The 19,798-nt window shown below is 41.1% G+C and overlaps 1 protein-coding gene across 11 annotated transcripts in view; it reads right to left on the bottom strand.

The window, feature by feature from the left end:
• The window catches only part of dip2a (disco-interacting protein 2 homolog A), a 67,680-nt gene that overhangs the window by 24,114 nt on the left and 23,768 nt on the right, over nt 1–19,798 (bottom strand). For 10 of the 11 annotated variants that reach the window (XM_026376163.1, XM_026376152.1, XM_026376154.1 and 7 more), the window contains exons 2-4: nt 5,880–5,951; nt 2,182–2,301; nt 1,970–2,089 (exon numbers count right to left, since the gene is read on the bottom strand). In XM_026376163.1, coding sequence (XP_026231948.1) covers nt 1,970–2,089; nt 2,182–2,301; nt 5,880–5,951 — 312 coding nt within the window. Of the gene's footprint in view, nt 1–1,969; nt 2,090–2,181; nt 2,302–5,879; nt 5,952–19,016; nt 19,057–19,798 lie in introns of those variants that run through there. The other variant, XM_026376161.1, reaches the window with a different exon arrangement.

Genomic DNA, 19,798 nt, shown 5'->3' with positions numbered 1-19,798 from the left:
AAGCGTATGTGAATGTTACACAAGAGCAGGCTAGTCTGAGATTTGCATTCTAAGTGCAGTAAAAGGGCTAAACAGACTTTCAACTACTTTAGAAAAGAAAATATTCCTATGAACAACCATTTTCAAAATCACCAAGACAAGGCCACACTACCCCTGTTCATCATTAACAAAGTCAACAGCAGTGCTTGTTCTGTAACCCCTGAGAAAAGTACAAAACTCACTCACACGACAAAAATATTATACAACGAACCCTGAGAATATTTTACAAACCAAAGCTTTTAATGTGGAAAACCAATCTCAAGTCCACTGAGAGGATGAGAAAGAAACATTTTGAAAACAAAGGTTAAGCCTGTGTGTGTGATCAGCACATGCCTGATGGATGTTCTCTAAACTAATGAGCCTTCATGTGATTAATCTGCTTACAAGTATATCAATTGAGAAACTATTAAAATCACTGTTACATTCCTCAAGGTTCCTCGTGGCCTTGCAGAGGCTGTCAGAAGAAGGCTGGAGGAAGATTGATTATAACAAGCTAAAATTTAATGTCTCTACAGCTGGCAGACTCATGTGGGTTATCTCACATTTATGATTCTGTTTGTTATTCCTCTGCCTCTCTCCAGTCTCTTTCAGTAACCTTGACACACTTACATATTGGGAGAGAGAAAGAGAACAAAGTAGAAACAGAGAGGTGGAAAGAACGAGGAAGAAACTGAGAAACAAAATGACTCACAGATATACAGACAAAGACAATAATATGATAAAGACTGAGCCAGAGAAAGAGGCAGTGATGGAGGTAGAGAGATATTGTGAAATCTCAGTTATTTCTACTGCATCAGTGAAACTAGCCCAGCAAGTGGTGACACCTTCATTATGGCTGGTGCACGAAAGTGGCACTGACTACACTCACGATGTACAAGGAGGCCGTGACAACGGTAAGGTGCTGTTGCTTATCACATATAATATTTTACACCATCTACTGTGTGACTGAGGCATGAACCATGAAGGTTGCAAATAAGACTCTGTTTCTAGTTATACTAGTGCTCCTAGAGGCCAGACATGTAGGATGCACACATGCACATGTAGGATAAAGATAACAATATTGGTACATGATAATAGAAATATTACCCCACAGCACAACCACATTACATTTAACGTCCATGCTAATGTGGTATCGTGAAGTCTGTCATTTACAAATCTTAGACATAACACTCAAACAAATAACAAGCATAGTCACTGTGTGCACACCAAACCCATAGCAGCCACAAGCCTTGAAACAGGTAGAAAAGGTGTAATTTTGAGGGTCTGTGGAGCCAAGCCTATACACCTTATCCCAGCAGCAGATCACTGAGTGACTCAAAACCATGACGCACCTACCTCCTTTTTCTGTTCAAACACCAATGTATGAGCTCTTAATCTAGCTGCTTGTTAAACTGCTGTGTCCTCTCTTTACCCAAAACTGATGATAAAGCCATTAACACATTGAAGAGATCACCATGTTTTCTATCATTTGAGCAAACATTTAGGCAAAAGTTACAACACTAAATGGGCTGTTGGACCTTGGAAATCTCACAAAGAGAAGCTACACAATTGCATTTACAATGCAGTGAATGGCAAAAATTCAAAGAACTGGGCCACAACACAGGCTGTTATAAAAGCAGGGGAAAGGTCAACATTTTGAGACTGTTAAACATCTGATTATGCGTCCATTTGCATTCACGTGGGAGGGTCTGCTGGGAAATACAATACTGAGAAGTACTGAGTACTGAGAGTCCTTCATCACAAAGAAAGGACATATTCATCAAACTGCATGTCTTTCCAGTGGAAAATGCTTGTCCACATTATGTTCATACTGGAGATACTGGAGTGTCAGTGTTCCACACAACACCACACATGTAAACAATCCAGAGTATACATACAGTATATCTTGACAGTTTCCTGTGTGCCCTGGGTGGACTGTGGGAGGTCTTACCTGGCGGGGTGCATGCCTCAACAGAAGACTGAACTAGCACAGATCGTCTCTTGGAGGGCATGGGCATCTTCCTCTCTTTGTACTTTGCCAAAGCTGCTTGGACGGCTTCTGTGTGCAAATCTACAAGAACGCAACCATAAAGTTTAGCCACAGCTAAAAAAAACAACACAAAAACTGCACCAGATACTTTAAAGACTTGGACACATGATTACCAGATCTGAAGCGTTCATCCCGGGTGTTGGCAGCCCGCGTTTTGTTGTGTTTTGAACCTGGAAGAAGAGCTTGGGAGGAGGCCTGTATCCTGTTGTCAATTTGCAATGATGGATCTACACCTGCAGAAAGACAAGACCAAAGCAAGAGAAGACAGTTGATTACAAGAGAGAAACAAATATTACATAATCCTCTACCTAAAAAAAGATATATCAATAAACAATACGAGCACATAAAATCATTTCAGAATATGTCTTGGACATAGAACTGCTTAACATTGTTCGACAAGATCAAGTATCCACAGCCTTAATGGTAATCCCTATTTAGGCTGCTTTCTTCTAATACAGCAGCTTGGAGTGAAGAAAGTATTCATTTTAATTAATCCAGCCTCTCTCGCAGATTTGCAGCTGCCTCTGAGCTTTCCAAGGAAAGCAAATGCAAATTACACAGACGCAACACAAACGAGGCGATTCGGGACCACAAATGTCAAAAAGACAACATCTTCTGACTGGAGTGTTCAACAATGATCAAACTCATCAACCTCCCTGCTTTTGTTCATGCAATTCTCATTTGAGCATTATTAACAAAGTAGTGGTTAGCATCAGAGGGGAGACCCAAGACTGCTGTCTGTCTGTAAGATCACAGTTCAAGCCCTATTAGCAGTCTTTTAATATCTGTCTTAGTGCTGCCCCTCATTCTTTCATAGTGATGTATTTGATGTATGTGGGGGGGGGGCATGTGAGTCTTCTTTCAATGCAACAAAGACGATGTAAATGTGATTAAATGACATAAATATACTTTCAGTGCATATTTTTAGCCATGTAAATTTGCACACATAATAACAATACCAAATAGAAACAATCCAACTGAAGAAATATATTATCCATGATTTGCCTGTTTTCCTGTGCTTAATTTTTTAGCAGTTATTTTGGGCAGACTTGGACAACAACATCAGACATAGTGGAGGAGAAAGCTGTGAAAGCAACAGCATCTGTCCTGTAACTCAGCAATACACCTCAACAGCTTCACAAGGTGTGTCTTCCTTACTATGGGACAAAGAGTGTAGTTAAAAAGGATCCTGTAGTTCTGTAGCTCTGTCTCACTAAACCATTACAACTAGGCATTTTTCCAGTATCTATTTGGCCTGCTGTCACAACCCAATCATTTTTAATGACTCTACAATTGAATATGACAGAAGCTATGAGTCACTTCAGAGAAGGCTTAAAAATCAGAAATGGTGCACCTAAAAACTGTCAATAACCAGATTGAGGGCGTTTTCAAGGGTTTACTTGTGTACCTATTCTGACCTGTGAACAACACCACTTGACTAGATGGTATAACATTGGAAAACAAAAAACTTTTGAGGACAGAGTTCTACCAAGGCCACATTCAGCCTGCTAGATCCAACACATGCTGGCAGGCCAGTCAGACACTCGGCCAGACAGCCAGCCATCAGCCCACCCGGCTTTTCAGCAGCAGCTTAGTGGGGATCACTGTGGTCCACACTGTCAGCAACTCTCAGACAGCAGTAGCACATACAATGCAATGCTAAACAACATTCACATATGCTTCAACTACTGTATTTGAATTGAATATATGAATGAAACGAAAGAAGCTTCAAATAGTCAAGTTCAATATTGCCTTGAGAACATTTAAGCACACATAATGCATAGAATATGACAGACCTGCATGGGACCACACATTCACATCAAATCCTATAAGCATGGACTGAAACAGAAATATATAAGCTGGTTCCTTAAGTCACTCTGATAACCCACAACATTGATGCAACGGCTCCTGGAGGAGAAGCAGAAAAAGGTCTTTAAAACACGCCAGGACACCAGACCCGGGTTGCTGGGTAGATCACACTTCAGAGACACATGGCACTGAGCCAATCAGAGGTGTGCTCCGTCACAGCAGATGTTGTTATTGGTTCGCAGTGAACCCTGATGAATTTTTAGCACCTGTCTGATGTCCATACTTACCGGTGCTGTGTCTGTACCCATTGCATGTGTGTAATATAAACTAATGAGTTGATTAATATTATTTACCATTATTATACTATAATTCTAAAAGAGCGATTGGTGCATTCAAATTCATAAAATAAAAATTTACTTTAGATAAGGTAAAGCTAAGATAATATACCTGAAAGTTCACCAAACACGAATGCTTGAATTCCCAGTAGGGTCACCACTGGCTTTGTTCACCTACTTTATTGCCTTTGGCACATGAACAGTCCTACAGTTAAGTATAGGGTCATAAAACCAGCTTATGAAATTCAGAAACCTACAGTCTGTTGGACTCCTATTTCAACCAACTATTCAACCCTAACCCACAAATTCATTGTGCTGAATGTTTGTTCCATTAAACACCAACAAATCCTACAGAAAGCCTGTTTTGGACTTGAAGAATCATATGCACTGTGTATATCTGCTCTTTATCTGTTACCTCCCTTCTTTAGGTGTTAGGATCCAGACTGAATGGAAGTCACACACACACACACACACACACACACACACACACACACACACACACACACACACACACACACACACACACACACACACACACACACACACACACACACAAACGCAAATACAAATCCATGATAACAAGAGAGAGGGATCAAGAGAAAGACAGAGAATGATGGAGATGATACACCCAAGCTAAATAATAGGTCTGTTCCAGTGGAAAGCCTTGAGCGAGCAGCCCACACCAGACTCTGGTTTCCACTAAGGCTTGATGTTCTGAGACCGGGCCAAACCAAAGACTGCCATGGACCCCAAAGAGGACGGAGAAGCATGAAGGATACAGACAGACACTCCTGTCTCCAATTCACCACAAACCAACTCAACCTCATAGTCTGCTCAAGGCAGCCAGCACTGACTGACTTCCCGGCTGGGACTAAAAATACACTGAATTGATATATATATATATATATGAGTGAACTTTACATAGTCAAAGACCATACACAGATAATAAGTAGTAACTCACAGATAAGACACACACATCTATTGTTCTTCAACATCAGTACCTCTCTTTTCAAGCACCCAAAACGAAAGTAAAAAAAAAAAAATCTTCAAAATAATGTGACAAAATAATAAGGTGATAAAATCCCTCTTTTTGAAGAATCTGTCATATGTATTATGACAGCATTATTCAATAGAACATATAATAATATAACATCACAATTCAAATCTAGATTTATCATTACAATCTCAACCCATTTTTTTGGCTCTTATGTACTACAGTATAAAGAAATATGATGAATACAGTAATGTAATGCAGTAATGTGTCATTAATAAACAGATCCAAGGATGGATGTGGACCAGTTAAAGTCCTGGTCCAGAGAATTAAGGACACCCCAGCAGGAACATCTCCAACCAGCTGGCTTTCGCTCTTTGTATGTACATAATTACATACGGTTTAGTGGTTTTATTTTTGTTTCGCTTCTCTCTAACTATGATTTTGTCTTCCTTTTTCTTCTTTGCCTCTGTAAGTGCAATGTCAGTTTTTATTGGAACACTGTTGCATTGATAAATGCACTGTATGTGAATATAGATACAAGTAAATAAACAGTTGATAACATTTTATTGTCTTTGTTCCTGCAAGGATACTAAGCTAACTGCAATGCAATGCTAGCAAGTAGCCAGTGCAGAGAGAAACCTGTTCTGCACAGTAAATTCTCTCTGAACCTTACCTTGTATCTGTGGGATGTATGGTGCCAACAGCTTGCCTCTTTTCTTCTCATAGCCCTTCTGAGTGATGTCTCCTGTACAGACAGAGACAGAGAAATACAGAGGAACAGACAGACAGAGAGAGAGAGAGAGAGAGAGAGAGGAGAGGGGGACAGAGAGATGAGTCATTAGCTCAGCCGTGCCATGGTGGCGGTGGCCTGTGTGTGTGTGTGTGTGTGTGTGTGAGCATGCACAAGTGCCTCAGGATCACACTGCCAGGCTAGATACACTGGCACCATGGGGCACCAAAGAAGGGCTGGGGCAGCAGATGACCAGCATTTACCAACTGGACATCCCACAAGCAGACACACACACACACACACACACACACACACACACACACACACACACACACACAGGAAGTGATATTGCAATTGTTCATCAATGATAGAAAGATACATTACAAGGGACATTTTTTCAGAATTTCTACCACAAGTAAAAGTATTGCTGATCTCAGCATGAAATGAGTCTGCCTGAGTTGTCTCGTCACACATAATTAAAAGGCGGTATGTTAAATAAACTCTGGCTGCATGGTATTTTAATGGCACTATTTGAACAAAATATCGATATGCCAGCTTTCTCAAGCATCGGATTTACAGTAACTACAATAAATAAAGAAGGAGAAAGATGAAGGCAGAGAGAGACAGATAGATGGAGAGATAGAGCATGGTAGTACAGTATTAGGCTAAGCAATACTATGGCATGGTAGATCTAGCAATGGCTTAAATCTGACACATTTTGGCAGGGTGCTGAGTTGAACTAGCCGGGATATGATTTTGGTACTATCGCATTTTTGCATATCAGACAGGCTGAGGCCGACAGTGTGGAGGGTTGCTCTTTCATGGACAAAAGGCTATTCATTCATGTAGTGAGAGTTCACTGTCAGCACCTCTTACACAAACCATATGTATATACACAACAGTGCTTCTAAATACAACCTCTAACAAGCACTATCTAATTCTTCTAATGACAGATGTCAAAAAAGCATCAAACAATCATTTCACGCAACATTGAGGCACTTTATCCTTTATATTATTTATATATATATATATATATATATATATATATATATATATATATATATTTATACATATACATATATTATTCTGTACAGGCTCTCAGCTTGGGTCACAGTCAGTGTTTACCTATATTAATTATTACAGGTCCAGTGTATTGTGTGTAGAGTACCTTTGTACACTACACACTTATAACCTTCTATCAACACTTTATTCAAGTCTCTTGAACACAACAGTGTGTAAGTGTGAAGGCAGGTGTTGTTGGTCACACTGGTTGCTGTGCTGCCCGCTGGTCCTGAGTCACCAGTAACAGCTGAATGCCTACACTGTTAAATGTCCAGGAGAGCTGGAGGCTAGCAACAATGCAGTGCTGTCCACAGACTGAGCCGGCTGACCTGACACTGACTCTTTCTGGTGATAAGTGTCTCTGTTTACGTGTGTGCCTGTGTGTATGTGTTTGTGTGTATATCAGTATATGTGTGTGTGCATGCCAACATGTCTGAGTGTGTGCACCACAGCAGCCAAGCAGCCTGACAACCACACAATAGAGGGCTATTCTCCACGGCAGCTCCGAATTCTGGCTAGTGGCCTCACTGGCCTAGCAGCCCCTAGCACACACTGATCCATCAAGTTATGTCTCAGTGGAGCTAATCTTTTGATCTGAGAACAAACAGCTTAGTCATTCAATATGCAGGAATAGACTTAAGCATTCAATGGTAAAGACTGACCCTCAACTCGAATCATAAGCAGCAAAACAAAAAAGATGTATCAATATACAAACAACTGTGTGTCCATATACATAATGCACATCTGTGTATGTGTTTGTATTCCTGGACAGACCCTACATTTTCGCTCTCTGTTGGAGCTTTGAGTGCCATAAGGGGAGAAATTCAAAGATTCAAAGGTCAATATGTGGCCTGCTGCTTTGGCTATAACAAAAGAGGGAAAGGATTGTGAGGTCAATGAGGGAAGAGAGATGGAAGGATGGATGTAGAGAAGCTTAGCACAAATGGCAAATTACCTAGCCACAAGGGACAATCTGTAGTTTATAATCTGTTTACAGCAGAGTGAGAAACATTTCATGACCCTCTTCACCTCTCTGCACTGACTACAGGCTTTGCCATGTAACTGAGCAGTAAAGAAAAGGAAACATCTCCAAACAAGCACCTGGGAGGAAAGGGTGCAGGGGGGTTTTAAGTAAATAAAAACTGAAAACGAATGTGTCAAAGAGAGAGATGAACGAAAGCACAAGAGGGAGGGTTGAAAGAGAGAGAACATCATCAAGGTTTTTCTTTCCTTAGCTGGCATCCCTCCACTTTAACCTCTTCACCTTCATCTCAACCCTCAAGGGCTGGCAGGTCACACATGCCAAGTGTCACAGTCATTTTCTGACCAACTAACACGCTTGCCCTTTAATTACCTGCACTAGCTTGTGATGAGAAGAAAGGAATAGGAAGGAATAGAAGAAGATAAGCATTTGGTAAACGTTTTGGGGCTTTAATGCCAATTTTATTTACTCTAGTCTCCATCAAACTGAAGTGACAAAATGTTATTTACCAGAAACTAGAGGCTTTTTTCGTTGTTATTCTGGCAAATCATCCAGTATTGTTACGGTAAACATGAAACATTCCTCACAGCTAGCCACAAATCCAATTTGGAGAAAAAAAAAAAGACAGTCCATCTTGTGACCCTCTAACAGTGACAGCAAGAGAGCCTGCTGTTCTCTGCTCTGTCTTATTGACTTTAATTGACTGATGGCTATTGACTGGAGCTGTTCGTCCAATGAAGGCCCATTAGAGAATTACGTTGCATCTGCCCGGACAGAACTCTTCAATCAGGAGAAAAAAAAACTGACACACAGCACATTCCTCTACAAAGCCAGCACGAACACAATAAGGATAAATACTGAGCTCTGAATGAAGATGGGGAGTCTTAGGGTGTGACTTATTTTAATAAAAACAAGTGGAATAAATTAGTACCATGACAAGGTGTATACAATCTCACACACAGTCACACTCACTTTCTCTCTTCCGTTAGATGCAGAAAGCCAGGCCGTGTTGTGTGTCAGCACTTGCTCTCAACAATTTGCCCTGATGTCACACACATACACACTTGTATCAACACTACCAGACACACACCTACACACAGACACACAGAACAGCAGCAGCAAGGGTTAGACAATCACACAGGATTGGTCTCAGTGGCTAAAACCTGCATCTCTGTGTTTATCCCCTCGTGCTGGCTGCCTCTTAAAAAGACAAAATATTGCACCAAGGTTTATGTGTGTGCATACATGTGGAGCTATGAAGGAAATCTTTCTCTGGGCTGCCAATCAATCAACACTACCAATGTTATAAAAATCTCTTAGAATTTTTGTCCGTATTTTACAGTAATAGTCCAAAATTTAACTTAACCATGAAATTAAAATCCTCATGTTTGTGCCACGCTGCCACCCTCTCCTCCTACATCACACACAGCCAAAGTAGTGGCCCGCCCTTAATGACAGCTCCTGGACCAGGCTGACCCACAATGTGCCAACATTTCTGCCAAGCCAGCAACCAAGCCGTCTGCCCTTGAGCCACAAAAAACCACAGTTAAATATTTAGGCAGAGCAGCATTTGCTCCCTGTTTGTGTATTTATTCCAAAACCAGCAGATGTGGCCAGATGTCATTCAGCATTAGCGTTCCAGCAAACAAAAGGTGGTTTCACGCATTTGATTAAGCCTTACCCAAGACAGGTTGTGACATGCTGTCATTTTTCCATCAGAAGACCAGAAATGACCTGATCCAGGTGTGCACAGTGTGCTCTGAGAATTATCCATCTTATTCTCAAAGTGTAGCCTGGAGGAAATGGGCATATGCTCTACCTATGCTGTGCACAAGACGTATGCAGAAGATGTACTTGTTATAGACAAAAAGGCACAGAAATATGAATATGGGGAAAACTGAAGGATAAATGGAGAAACAGCAGATCCACACCTCAAACCTAACCACATGTCTAGATTATTAACCATGCCACACTGAACATGCTGCAGAATAAAAGTATAGTAAAAGTATAATGTGCAATGAGAAAAGCAGCCCCATTAGATAGTTTCCACACAGATGCAGGAAGAATCACTCACATTTAGAAACCAGGGAAGCTATCAGGGTAGCGTTGAGACGTCTTCGGCACAGAGGGATGCACAGACGCAGGGAGGGAGGGACAGCAGAAGAAGAGGCCAGTGGCAGAATACAGGCAGTCAGGTCAGCAGAGCCCAACCAGCTAACACGCTAACAGACAAACTCTCAAAAGTCCGTCTGTCATAAATCAGGCCCTTCAGCATCCTTTGTTTCCTTTCATAGTGAGAGCTGGAGAATGAACAAACCCCATCTCCCTCATTCTGCCTTCCCATCAATACCCTCCCTCGCCCTCTCTAAAACCCCACTCTCCCCTCCCCTTCAAAAGACTACCCTGACACCCCCCCCTTCTGACTCTCTCTCTTTCCATCCCTCCCTTCTTCTCTCTTTCCTCCCAGCTAAGGGCTCCACAAAGCCAAGCTAGGCTGCAAGATTAGGGTGTAAAAGCAGACCCCTGCCCCCCCACCTTCCCACATGCCGATCTCACACGCTACTCACACTGTACAAGAAGTACGGAACAGGCTTGGTTAGCCTGTTATAACATGTTACACAGGTCAAATTACAGAACATGCAAACAGTTCTATACTGGTACAGGTAACTACAGCATTAGAGTTAATGTTTCCCTGAGTCCATAGCATTGCATGATGGTAAATGTACATTAACCACACACCTGGATGCCACAGCCAAACCTAAAAATATGTACACCTGCACAGTGTCTCTGAAGCCCTTACTGTAACTAGCTGTAACTCCCACGTTGAAATTGTTAGACTGTACTTTAAGTGAAGCAGAAACTATGATGGGGTGAGGTTTGGCTTATTGTGATGAGGAACCCTTTGATGTGGAGAGAAACACAGTCCTGTGTTTAAACTGGTTGGAGAATGACTACTGCTGAAGTCCCAGCAGGCTTATTGCCCATGTTTGCGTGTGTATTAGCATTTCGCTGTAAAAATTAGACCTATTCCCCCTATGGCAGTAATTTGCAATGAATAGCTTCATATAATTAAACTCTATTATTCCTTGCTAACACACACTAATGATCCTGCACTATCACTACAGGAAAACACCCACACACATTGGATCATTTCCACCGCTAGAGACTGACATCAATTACATGTCACATCAGACTAGTGGGTCAGTCTCTTTCTACGTGTTGGCATAAGCTCAAACAATGTGAGACTGTTCACACATTAAATACTGGATAAAAAAAGAAAAAAGAAGCCCCCTACACTATACAGTAAGGTTCTACAATAAGTACTACCTTTGTAATCAATTAGCTGAATAACTGACTAGTCAAGCCACAAAAAATGAATAAGTAACATTCACATTTTTCTGTGACACTGATAGTAAACTGAACATCTCCTGCATGTTTTGTATTTAGCCTTATATAAAAAACTGGGTTCTGTATGCTGTATTTACAGATTTCTTTTTTTTATTATGAAATCGTTATGTATTGTTGTTTTAAAAGAACTCTGAATTGAATTGTGCAGCAAATAATGTGTATTTACTAAAATTAGAAGCAGAGTTTTTGTGTTGCATCATAATAACGTTATAATAATATTTTGTCCCAGGGCTCCTTCAGTTTTGTAAGATAAAAACTGTTACACAGGTATTTACCTCAAGGTGAGAGCATAATTTGAACTGAACCACACTGAACAAGTTTCTCTTTTCTTCAAAGCATTCAAGGCACTACATATGATTTCACACAGGTAATAATGTAGCAACCGTTTTCTTAAATGCAGTGTGTTTTGTCAACAGGCTTGACAGCTAGGCTTGACAGCTAGGCATGACAGCAGTCCTGAACCTGCTCCCATTGCAGTTTGGTTCAATTAAGTCATATATTAAATGTAGCTCCCAGATGTAAACAGCAGTAGCAGCATTTAAGTAATACCAGGAGATGCTGTGTAACCTCAAGCTATAACAAAAATACAGCTCGAGTCATGTTGAATGACATGAAATGCACAGTGTAGGATCCTTTATGTGACACATATCCTCACAGTCAGGGATGGGTGGAAGATGGTTAAGTGTTGCAGAAAAAAGGGGTTGATTGAAGATGACAAGGAGCTTGACACTGAGAGCCAGCTGGAGAAATGGAGGGGGTCGGGGCCGACTGAAGGGGGCTTTAGGGAGAATTCAGAGACAGAAAAAAGGGGGATGAGGAGAGAAGAGGAAAAATGAGAAGAGATAAAGGAGGATATGATTAAAAGGTAATGACTTCCTTTTCCTTTCACTAGACACACAGACACATGCTGACGCACACACACTCTGACACCCCTGATCCTAAAGTGCCTGGGCGTCTCTCAGTCTCCATCCATCAACGGCTCCAATCACACTGTCGCATCGCTTTTAATTAAGTAGTGCCAACGAATTAGGAGACTGAGCAAACCCTCTATTACCACTTTGCTAATACATAACCCCCTCATCAGATATATACACACACACACACACACACACACACACACACACACACACACACAGAGCTCCAAATCCTCCTCCATCCCCCAGGCTCTGTGTGGCTGGTGAGCAGACAGACAGCGTGAATAATAAGACATTAGATGCAGTGCTGCCTTACACAGGGGGCCCTGCAGCTGTGCACTGATTTGAGCAGCAGACAAGAGGGGGGCCATAATTAACAGTCACAAATAAACACTGATACTGTACACAGAAACTCACACACACACACACACAGGCACAGACACATGTGTGCGATGGCTGCACCAGTTCTTAAAAAGAGACAGATGCTGATCAAGTCAACTATTAAAGCAGTGTCAGAGTCAGTGATCAGGGCTTTGCACACACATGAACACGAACACATATGCTCTAGTAGCACAAGCTGCACGGCAGCAGAGCGATGTGCTGCTATTCTGGATCTCAGCAAGATCAGAGATTCATGATGTGTAAACATGCATCTCACCTACTTAGCTGTGGAAGCTGTCCTATTCAGCATTATGCAGTGCAGTTGGGAATTTAGCTATCTTACAAAGAACAAAGAGCGCTGGGGTGGGAAAAAAAACAGCCTTATCTGTATTCCTGTTGACATCTTCAGATATCCACTCTCCTTTGGGATCTCATTTGCACATAGACATTTATTTTACTATTTATAGCTGCTGGAGAAAGTCAAGAAATGCAAGAATTGTGTTGTAAAAGTAATTTCAGACTAGGCTCCCTCATTGTCTAAAAGTGCTTTTATGTTGCCTGTGTCTTAGTGTATGTGTTTCTCTATGTGTGTGATTTGTGGAGCGAGACATCTGTGTGACAGGCGTAACCACTGTGGGAGCGTCAAAGTAAAGACTTATGAAACACAAGAATTTGTTCACTGCCAAGAACCTCCATGTGCCTCCAGTTACAATTAGGCTTACTACTGTACTTAACATGTTTAGATCATGTGTGCCAACCCTACTGTATTCCATGCTGGTTCAGTTATTCGATGGCATGCCCATAAATCAGCCTTACTTGGGGCGACAGCTTCAACGCCTCTCTTGAGCTGCAGAAAACCATGCGTGTTACTGATGTTGTTTGGCCAGTACTTCCAAGTTGATACTGTCATTACACAAAGAAGCATCAATAGTGTGTAAATAGGTGCTAAGAAATTGCCTTGTCTAAAACCTGAGCTTCATCCAACTTGCTCTCATTGAAAAACTTGGTCTGTGTTCAGTCCAGGTTTCACAGGAAATGACTGAAATATCCAGCTGGATATGGACTGTAATGACTATTAACATGATGGAATGATTAGGTGAAGAAGGAAGAGATTAAGTCAAGCAAAATCTCAGTTTTACTAATAATCCTCCCATTAGGACGTCACGGCTCAAGAATCTTAAACGTGGACAGGACTACCCTGATGGGCAACTTACTGCTATATTTTCTACATGCGTAGACACACATGCTGCTGTTTTCCATTCCTAAAGGGATCTGTTGAATAACCTGAGCCGGAAATGATTAAATCCAATTTGATCTGATTAATATGAGGCTAAAAATTAAACTACTTTTTCTTTGCAAATGTTAGTTATTGTTCAAAAATGTACTGTAACAGGCATAATCCTGCCAAGTCATTTGTTTAGTTCGCCTTCCAAAGTCAAACTTACAGACAGCGATAACAATTAAAACATAAGTTACTGCCCAAACAAGAACTAATGCTGCTGAGTTTGGCTTCCCCCACACTTGGCAGAAGCAGCTTCCATCTCTTCCAACATCGACTGTTGTGTAAAGAAACTCCGTCTCCCTGGATGTAGAGAGATTTATTGTCTTCGCCTTTGCCTGGTTATTACCATATGAATGACCATGCTTTCACCGGCCTGACACAGGCTTAGCAGTTAAGCTCCTTGCATATACACACACATAAACACCTTTGCCATAGCGAGGGATGGAGGGGTGGGAGAGAGCCAGGTGTTTTTTGCATGGACACACAAGACAGCTAAACATCTACACATGGGCGCCGTGGCAATCCAATTAAAGGGTGCATACACACATACACTTTGTGGTCTTACATACTACTGCACCCAACTGTGTTTGTGTATCCATATCACCATGTCAGGGGCTACAGATAACTAGCATTGCCTGAGGTCTAACAAGCGGCACAGTTAAGTCTTTTGTTTCTTGCCTGTTAATCATGTCTGGATCATGTCATGGAGGGAGTCCGACATCAGTGTATGGTTACGTGAAAGCTCTGTGTTTACTTTTTTTTATCTTAGACACCTACCATAAGCCCTTTTATTTCCTGTCACCAATACTGATGTGAAACTGTTTGTTTCCAGATATACATAGCTTAAAGAGAGCAGAGTAGGGACCTAGTATTTTTATAATCGGCTTGAAACAGCAAAACAATGTGACCCCATGTGTACAAACACTAATTGTACTTTATTATTATTTATTTTAATTGTAAACTCATTTGTCCATGTCAGGATACTACTGTATACTGAAGAGGGCTCTATTTTTCCACTGATCTGAGGTCTGAGCTAAATCTGAATTAAGCCTAAAGATGGCTACATAACACACAAATCTCAACACGTGGTACAGGCGCAATGTTAGACAGGGTCAACACAGCATAACTACAACAAAACACAACACAGCAAAACACAACACAAAAGGTGGACACACAACAAATATGTTCAGATAGCTAGATTATAGTATCTCTATCTGTCTTTTGCTCACATACACCGACACAGTCATTCACTGCTCCACTGTCGTTCTCTTTCTTGCCAACATAAATAAACAGTACAACAGGATGAGCTCACCAGGTGCTGGACAGGATGACCACAAGCCTCACCTCTTTTCACAAACCATCTGTTCCTGTCTTTCCATTCCCACTCTCTCTACATCACAAACTGACAGTATCAACACCTAAAATTATAGAATCGAGGTGTCGCAAACACAAATGCAACCCTAACACTTCTAAATCTGCAATTTGTATTTTCTACTTAGTAATGTTCATTGTTCAATCCTAGAGACCTCCAGCTTTATCCCTGCAAATAGCTTCGGCAGAATCTGTGTTCGGCAAAGTGGCAGTGATAATGAGGGAAGACAACAGTTTCTGTACAGGTTTCTAAGTTGATCCCCATGAAAACGGGCTAAATATATTCCTGCATACAGATAAGCATGTAGACATACTGTACATACACATTGTCTATGCATGTGACCAATGATCTATGATTCAATAGTGTGGCACTTTTACTTTCTCCACCCCCAACGAGCTGAACTGTGCTCCTCTAGCTGCACCCAAGCAATTAAGTGGAGTAGTGATAGCGCTCTCAAGGCCTGGACTTAAGCCTTTTAAATTTTAACACCACAGCTCAACACTGCCCCTGCCCCTATTAACAAGACCAGGGCTGGCTGGAACATCTGGTTGCCCCAGACAGTATATTTATTACTGGAGGAGAGGACATAAAAAATGCAGTAAATAAACAGTGTTGAGTTTGGTAACAAGGTAAGTTTGAGTAACAACCTGACATCACGCTGCTGTGCCTACATTCTCGTTCAGACAGGACTTCCTAATTTATATTTATTTTTTTGGTTATTACATGAACCAGTTTAAAACGGAATTAAAGAGTGTATTAAAAAGAGAAAGCTCATTTTGCTACCCATGCAGTCTATGGCAAACATTTAAACTAACATTAAAACCAACACACAAACACACACACACACACAAGGTGAGTAGTAGTATTAATGAGAGCAGAGGTAGTATGAGGAGACAGTCCAGCTGGAGCACATGTGCAGAGCTCCTGTTCTAATGAGTTCATTAGTCAGAGGAACAGCAACTACAGCTGCTGCCACACAAACACACACACACATACATACACAAACTGCATTGTTTAAATACAAATTTTTATACATATTTATTATTTCCATCTTTACATTCACAAATTAAAGTGTCCTCTGGCCCCTTAGCTATAGTCAAACCCACATCAACATGACATTGTGATAAAGTGATCCACACAGCTGGAAAACAGTGGGAATAATGCTCCTGTCAAACAGGCATATCGTGTTACATGATAACATCTCGCTCAGCCCCTCCGGAGTTCACACTGAAAGTTTGATGGCAGTGGGCTTTTGTCTAATCTGTCCAACAGAGGGTGCTATAGTGACATGTAGCCTGCATCATTACTGCTTTGAATGTTTCCACTTGTCCTTGTTGTCATTTAGGATTGTCAGCTTGTCTTTATCAACTTCCTTTTCCCATTTTTTGTTAAAGCTGTAGTATACCTTCCTCTTACATTTCGGGGGAAGGTGAAAGGTCATTGATCTACTTTAATGTAAGCAAAAACTTGCTTAGACCACAATCTTCCTCAAACATTAACTGAGTACTGTCAATTTCTTAAAACAAGCATAAACACTAACTTATTCAAAGACAAATACATATATTAACGTTATTACAAATCTGGTCACAATTACATTTTATATAGCTGTTGCAAATCAGGTGTACATAAATATAATTTCTAGGAAAAAAAGGTTGCTTCATGTCTTTGTATTTTCATTCTAAATGTCTCTATTAAATTTCATGCTGCACTACTCGAGTCCCTCTTTCGAACATCTGCCCTTGCATTAAAAATAAGCATCACTTTTCAATTAATACAGTATAACAGTGAAATCTCCTACGGATAACTCCCCATTACTACTATTTCAGACTATTAAAAGCATAATTTCATTTTGGCCTCAAGCAGCTCTAGGCTCTGTAATGAGTGTGAGACACAGTCTGAAGACCAGCAGCTTTCAGACAGCACCTCATACTGTCATATATGATTTGCCAGATTGATTTACTGTATATTTAGATTGTATAAGCAAAACCTGTCTTCAGGTGTGTGTATAAATGCAAAGGAAGTGGCAGGATTTAGCCTGTGCTCATCTGCCACAGTGCTTGTGTGTTTTCTAATGACTCTGTGTGATCACTTTACTTCAGGATCTCGAGCAAAGAACTACACTGAACTGCAAAATAACAGGCTTGACCCACCCAGGCAAGTGGTAATCATCATTATTCCACATGGGTTTTAGGTAGTGTATTTTTTTAACTTGGCTGCAGACTATAAACAGTATATGCATAAACTATATGCTCCTACATTTTAGTATATCTATGTATAATCTGTTGGAGGCTCTTACTGAAATAATAGAAAGTATTAAGGATTTCTCACATTATTGGACATTTGCCAGTATTCCATAATTACTATTGCTACTGTACAGTGATTATTTGGATCAAAGATTAAATACAAGACAGACCATCCATCTATGATTTGATAATGACAGCGTGAATACAGCTTTAACAGTAACATTAATAGGTTTGAGGAGCAGCTACCAAACGAAATCACTTTGCTAGAAATTTGTTTTTTGTGTAACTACTGGGAATGTAGATGTGAGCCAATAAAGAAAGGAAGGGGGTGAGAGAAAAAGGGCAATGAGGTGGGAGAGGACAAGGGAAGCAGGGATGGATGCAAGGGTGAGTGACAGATATCTGCTCTTTGCTGTGATGATGCATGTGAGCTAATGTATGTGAAAGCAACGTCAGCATGTGACCTCTTCTCAAAGGCATTTACAAGGCTAATGCAACTGCACAGCTCCCTTCAGGTTAAACTAATCTGTGCAGGATGTTAGACTCTAACCTTCCACCCTCTGACCGAAGGTCACCTCTGACTGAACAGGGTCATGAAACCAGGGGTGAGTCCATTTGCATGTGTAGGAATTGCACTGCGTTCTTTTGTGTTAGTAGAGCTAGCTACTATCAGCTACTAACTGTATGGGTGCGTTTACATTTTTGCCATGTAGCACTATTACCGTAGATCTTCTTGTCCTAAAGAAGCAAAGTTGTGACATGACAGGACCAGGGACCCCTCACTAGTAAGTCACCAACACCTTAACCCACAACTGGACATATGTGTTACCTTCTGTGAACTAGGTATGCAAACACCTTGAAAGAATAAGTACAACACATTTTCTAGTTTATAGTCTCTACTATAAGCGTTAATTCAAAAGGAATTAAATTTAAAGAGTACATGAGCAAGACACGCCATTTTAACTTCAAAACCATACTTTCCTTATACTTCTGTAAAGCATGATATAGAGGGCAGATTGCAGAACAGGAAATTTGATAATGGAGGCATGTCACTATAAAGTTCTGTGGTTAGGCCTGCTGTATAATCCCGACTACAGGCAACTATTATACAGTATAAAGTTCAGTGGTTAAGATGGATGCCATGCTGTTCCTCTCAGTGCTGTTGACAATAGGCCTTATGGTCTTTCCTGGAAAATAGGAAGCTCTGCTAAAAATACTTGTGAAGACGAAAATTAAGAAAGTAGTAGGTTAGTCATTTTAGATTACAGCCTAGTTTTAAGTTCTCAGGCAGAGCTTTTCTTCATCCTCTCGCTCTCTTACTGCTCTCAGATTGCAGCCAAACAATGCCTCGTATTTCATAACCATTTCTCTATACATTCTACTAAGGATGACATAAATCCTAATACAAGCCATTACATTTTCCACAGTCTCTTTACCAGATAAGGTGCAGTGTGTTTCCATGCTGCTCTGGAGTCTCCCCTGAGGGTACCTGGCCTTGAAATCTGCCTGCCCGCCTGGGTAAATAACTGCTGTAAGAGGGGGAGACATTCCTTTGATGTCTCTGGACCGCTGAGATTCACTCAAAGGGAGATAGGGGTGGAAAGAAAAAGGATCGGCAGAGCAGGAAAGGGAAGAGGTGCTGAGAGACAGAGAAAGAGAAAGAGCACAAAGGGGAAAAGGTATTGATTGAACACTGAGAAGAAAAGAGAGAGAGAGAGAATACAAATAAAGGAAGAGTAGGATTGAGAAGGTCGGCAGGAAAAAGAGAAGAGGGCATACACTTTGAAGTTATGAGCCAAGCAAAGACCTGCCTCCCTAAAGTATTGCCAATGGAGGGTTGCAGACTGCAGTCGAAAACAGTGGATGGTAGGAGGAAAGGGAAAGGTGATGAATCATGATGGGTTAGATAAGAGCTACAGTGGACCTCTCTTTTCACCTCTCTGACTTGTGTTTTATCTTTCAAATGATACAAAGCAGGGAAGCATGGGCAGAAAAACACTGAACACACTTATTCTTGGTCTTTATTGTCATTCAGTTACGTGACTGTATTAAGTCTGCCCTCTCTTTGTTGTCTTCTTGTTTACAGACTTTGGCAGCATGTGTATCTCTCAGTCCGATTCAGCAACTCCGGCACTGGTGATTTAAAGGGAGGCTTCCAGCATCTGCAACACTAGACCAGAGTCTCCTGTGGTCCAACATTGCCTGTCCCAAGCAAAGG

This window comes from Anabas testudineus, chromosome 21 (genome assembly GCF_900324465.2).
Source record: "Anabas testudineus chromosome 21, fAnaTes1.2, whole genome shotgun sequence".
Lineage (NCBI taxonomy): Eukaryota > Metazoa > Chordata > Actinopteri > Anabantiformes > Anabantidae > Anabas > Anabas testudineus.
This window is presented reverse-complemented; position numbering and strand designations above follow the sequence as displayed.